At 35.3% G+C, this 5,732-nt stretch overlaps 1 protein-coding gene across 1 annotated transcript; it reads right to left on the bottom strand.

The window, feature by feature from the left end:
• Positions 1-265: 265 nt before the first annotated feature.
• Positions 266-1,072, bottom strand: LOC147807734 (putative E3 ubiquitin-protein ligase makorin-1). The gene has a single exon (XM_087166784.1). The coding sequence runs from the start codon at positions 1,070-1,072 to the stop codon at positions 266-268; it is 807 nt and encodes a 268-aa protein (XP_087022910.1).
• Between the last annotated feature and the right edge of the window lie 4,660 nt (positions 1,073-5,732).

Genomic DNA, 5,732 nt, shown 5'->3' with positions numbered 1-5,732 from the left:
ATAAATTCAAAACATGTGTAGTAGAATCGACGAATAAGATTAAAATAAAGGAAGCAATCTTAAAATAATTTTAAAAAAATCGTAGTTACCATTGTCAAATGCACTAAACATGAATAAAATCAGCACTTAAAAAGAGAATTTCAGCAGAACATAATAAAAAATTCTTGCATAGTTAAATCTAAACAAATTGTGCACTTTCAACAAACGCGTTGTCAGTACTTTCATATACTATCATCTCGATGGCACATTGTGGATTCAAAATTGTTCACCATCTTCTTGAGTTCCTAAACATTCGATTATTAAAGCGACGTTTCTGAGCAGCTACTGATGGAATAACAGGCAATGCGTGAAGATGAAAACACTCTTCACCAAAGGGGCAAATTCCTTTACCGTTTTTGAAATATTTACAACGTTTTGTGCTCAAAGACTTTCTATAGTCAGCAATTAATATCTCCTTTTCCCCTTCAGAATGAGCCCATTTCTTACTGGGTATGTAAAATCTAGACGACACTCTACATTCGGGACAAGCACGAGTAACAGCAGGATCTATTAGATCTTCTTCATGAGAATTTCGCACATTTCTCCACTTAATGATGCAGGATAAACAAAACACGTGATTGCAATTCTCGAGAATACCAAATCGACGCTCTGCAACTCGATCTTTTTCCATTACGATATCCAAACATATACCACATGACAAATCGCGTCGAATATCCGTATCTCGCTCATGCCTACAGACTGCAATATGAAGTCCTCGCTGCTTCTCATCAAAGGGATCCAAGCTATATCTTTGACACAGTTCACATAACTCTCCATGGATGCATGGGCAATCGTCGAATGGGCAAACACCGTCAAAGAAATGCGGGCAGAATTCCATATCCAACTTTTGTGGCTCTGAACTATCAACACCGTCATTTGAATTCGAAGCAGTGGCTAAATATTTGCTGCTTGTCGGCACGAATTCAGGTGCATTTATCCAATCGTGTAAATATGATTCACGACAAAGAGAAGCCTCACCATTTAAACTAGTGTTGAAATTTTGAAAATTTCTTTCGGCGGGAAAAATATCCATATTCCCTGTCTGTTGCTGTAAATGACCAGTATTCTACTCTTCACTGCATGGTTGAGATATATAATAAACATCATCTTCAGCTTTTGGATGAGAATACCAACAATAATCACCAAACATGCAAATGCCTTTCAAAGAAAAACGGCAGACGATATTTTCACGAAATCTAGTTATCTGTCTAAAATTGCACCTATTACCTTCTTGGCTAGAAGAATTTAAATAAAACGGGCGCACTAATTTCGTCATATCTAGTGGTGCGCTTTCAGCCATTTTATATAATACTTAATTCACTTTCACCTCTGCTAGTGATAACAAACAACTATGGAGTAATAAAGTATAGTGCACTGGGGGAGATAGTGTACAACAGAGGGCGTGTCGATTCTGATGACGTGAATATAAACATTTCTGAGCAAGGCGTATGATTGGTTATCTACAAACTCTTCCTCTTATGGTAGGAGGCCATCAATGCGCATGCGCAAAGTGAACCCATTTCGATCGTCTCAGTTTGTGAAATAAAAAAAATCATTTGTGAAATAAAAAAAATCTTGCTATCGTTTTAATTTTATTTAACCTTTTTTCTATTTTATTTAATGTTAATATTTCATACTTGGTTTATGCAAGTGCTAATATAAAAAGATAAATAATTTGCATTTTTAAATCAAAGCAAATTGCGCTTATTAAAATTCACATAAATATTATAAATAAATAGTTTACATCATCTATAAAATTGCTTTTTAAAGATGGCATTATTACCTTTTTTTCTAAAAATATTTAAAATCTTTTTCTTTTTTTCTTGCTAATTGAATACAAATGATCTATTATGAATAAACTGTCATTAATGTTGAAATAAAGCATAACGCATTTGTGCCTAGAGTCAATTTAAATCTGCTTTTTTATGAAATAGAAAGAAGTAGTAGCACAAATGATTCATTGCTAAGATTTATTATGCGAAAACAAGGAAGTTTTGCCTACCACACTGTATAATACACTGGTTATCATAAATTAAGGAAAAATCACAAAAATAGCGATAACTCTTTCAAAAGTAAGCCAAACCGTGCAAAATTTGCATATGTTGTCCACTAAGAGTAGCTGAGTAAAATTGCAATATGCAAATTAGTGGCGCTGCACTCGGCTTACGTCATCTGCCTGGAGCATAAAAGTCCAAGTTTGAGAGAAAGCACACAAATTTTACTGTGATTGCGACATTGAAAATCTGAGATAGCCAATTCGTAATAATGACCTCTAGGCATCATTTGCCTGAAGAACTACGATGGAGAGCCATCGGGAGACTAGAGGCAGGGCAGAGTCAATCAGAAGTGGCCAGATGGCTAAATGTGAGTCCATCTGTGGTTCATAGACTTTGGAGGCAATTTCAAACCACAGATTCGGCATCTAGGAGGTTCAGTCAAGGACGGCCAACTGTTACGACCAGTGCCGATGACCGATATTTGACATTAAGTGCACGCAGGAATAGAACCGCTACTCCGACACATCTTAGATCCTCTCTTGCTGCAGCCACCGGAAGGTTGGTGTCAACGTCAACTGTGCGCAGAAGGCTCCACGAAGGTGGTCTGTATGCGAGACGACCAGCCATTTGCGTGCCGCTCACATCACGCCATAGGAGAGACCGTTTGCAGTGGGCCCGACAACATGTCCACTGGACGTCAGATCAATGGAGGCCTGTTCTCTTTACGGATGAGTCCAGGTTTAGTCTAGAAAGTGACAGTAGACGTTATTTGATATGGAGAGAACCTGGGACCCGTTATCATCCATCAAACATCCGTGAAAGAGATGCATACGGAAGAGGCAGTGTCTGTGTTTGGGGAGGCATATCCTTAGGAGGGCGCACATACCTCCATGTCTTTCCAAGGGGAACCGTGAATGCTCAGGTTTATCGAGACAACATCCTTGATGCTTATGTGCGCCCATATGCCGGGGCAATTGGTGATTGCTTCCTGTTACAGGACGATAATGCAAGACCACACAGAGCTCGCATTGTTGATGATTATCTTCAACAGGAAACAATTACTCGCATGGAGTGGCCAGCTCGATCCCCGGACTTGAATCCTATCGAGCACGTTTGGGATGCTCTAGGGAGGCGTGTATCTGCCATCAATCCGCCCCCTCAGACCCTTGCCACGCTTGCAACTGCTTTACAAGAGCAATGGCTCTCACTTCCTATTGAACTGATAGACCGCATAATTGAAAGCATCACACATCGCTGTTTGTGCTGTATTGCTTCTAGAGGCAATCATATTCCATATTAAAGGTACTTTTTCTATTGCAAACCGATACTTCCAATTTGTTTATTTTATACATGTGCTAATTTCTATACTACTATTAATGTCTGATAATTTCTTTTTATGTTGTTTAATACCTTACTATGTGTTGTATATTGTGGGTAAGTTTCATAAAATTCCATGTGTAATTTCTTGAGTTATCGCGATTTTTGTGAATTTTCCTTAATTTATGATAACCAGTGTATAATATAAACAGATCTGAATTAAGACACATTAGTTTGTTTAAGTTAAAGTGGAAACCAACAGAAAGCAATATGCACTTAGTATAAACAAATATGTATTATCCCTTATTTCACATTCATCTTGTTTTACATTCATCGGTCTCCATAGGTTTTTCATACATAGTTTGCGCATAAATGGTTGAATTACTCACATTTGAAAGTATACACTTTAGCGTTTGCACACACTCACCAAGGAATTAGATAATTTTGATTAATATTTTATGCATAGGGAATAACCGTGCATTGTCTATAAAGACTTTAAGATCCTTTAAACAGTGCAAACACGGCAAGAGCCACGTTCCTAACTCATTGGACAGCATGTGTATTTTAAATAAAAATTAGAAATGCATGTTATTATAATAAATTTTCTCTAATTAAATTGAATTGAATCAGATGTCAAATATTATTACATAATGAAATTGCTGGCAATGCACTACACTGTAAAAAATATCGTATCAAATAACGGTAAAAAGTACCGGCTGTCACCGTGCTGTTATTTTTTACCGTAAAATCTATTTTTTCCAGAAAATGTTACGGATAAGAGAATCTGATATACCGTAATTTTTAGAGTAATAATTACCGTAATATTACTGAATCGCTCTAAATAAATATTACTTTCAAAATTGCGGTATATATAATATTTTACGGTAAAATGGTTTATGTATGACGAAACTGCTGACATTTTATACTGTAATTTGATCCGCAATTTTTTACAGTGTTGTACTTTTGTTTGAACTTCTCATATTTATGAAGAACCTATTTGAGAATAAAATGAATATAAATGCTTGTTGAATGGAATAATCTTGCTATGAAACACGAGTAGCGTGCTTTAATTTTGAGAAGTCTTTCTAACAAACTTTAGATGATGAAACGTCATTCGGTTGTTAGATTAACAGTTAGAATTCTCTTTGTTGGATTAACAAAACCAACTCATAATAATTTTCTAATTCTTCTAGTGATTTTTCTCAAAATTAGGAAACAATAAAATTATGCGGTTTATGGTTATGAGTAAGTAAATTTAAATTGCACATTTGTAAGTTTTTAGATTTTTTTAATTTTATTAGTTTAAATTTATGAAAACGAGTTCGGAAAATGCTTAATTTTTTAACGTAAATTATTCAAAAATAAATATGTTTACTAAAAATTAAAAAAATATATAATACTGTTATTGTTGTTGCTTATCCCCTTGGCCTAGTGAAATTAATCAAATCCAGAAGACCATGTCGCACAATTAAATCCAAAACTATATTCCCTCCATTCAACAGCTGCCCCACAGAGGTACCAATGCAATCTAAGATATGAGAGGGAAAAGCGATGGCAGAGCAGCATAAGTCTTCTTATTTCCGCTAAAAATTAGACTTTTAATGCGACTGACTAGTCCCTAATGTGACTGGACTAGATATAGTTTGTCTACGGTCAGAACCCCCCCCCCCCGAAACAAAGTTTGAGGCCGTCTGCTGCCATTGAAAAAAAGAATAGCTCATTTTAGGGAGGGTAGCTTCTCTTCACTCTATGACTAACATTATGGAACGAAGAAAGAGATTCCCTTTCTATCACAAACCCGAACCAAAGCCTTTAAAACGAGAGCCAAAGCGGTGGAGCTTTTTAACACTGTATTAACCTGTACAGCATATGAACTCGCAGAAATGTAACAAATACATAACAGTTAGGAAGATACGTAGCGAAATTCTGAAAATGATAATAAACATGTTTCTGAAACATCGAAAATGAAATATTATAAAAAAGTGCTTAGAGAAACATTTCTGTGACATCCCGTTTGAAATATTTCGAACAAAAACAATTCCGCAACTAATTTTCTTATAAGCTTCTTCTGTGTGTGTGCAACACATAAAATGATGTCTTATCCCTCTTTTGGTAGGCAATAAGTGACATAGGATGGATAGGAACTTAATTAAAAAAAATTAATTTAAAGGGCAATTAATTTCTTTCAATTCACTAGTTCGTAAATTTTTTTCATTGAACTAGATTTATATCAGAACTCAGTTGATAGTCCTGATTATTTCGTAGTTAGAAGGATGTTATACATAAAACAATCAAAAAGTTTATTGATTTGAAATTGAAAAAAAAAAATTCATTTAAATTCATTCATTTCATTAAACTTTCAGATTACTTCCAATATTA

Source organism: Parasteatoda tepidariorum, chromosome 6 (assembly GCF_982258835.1).
Source record: "Parasteatoda tepidariorum strain Cologne lab strain chromosome 6, Ptep-v5.0, whole genome shotgun sequence".
In the NCBI taxonomy this organism is placed as follows: domain Eukaryota; kingdom Metazoa; phylum Arthropoda; class Arachnida; order Araneae; family Theridiidae; genus Parasteatoda; species Parasteatoda tepidariorum.
This window is presented reverse-complemented; position numbering and strand designations above follow the sequence as displayed.

Excerpts from the sequence above, each read along its gene's own strand:
- LOC147807734 (XM_087166784.1), bottom strand. The coding sequence starts at position 1,072 with ATGGATATTTTTCCCGCCGAAAGAAATTTTCAAAATTTCAACACTAGT.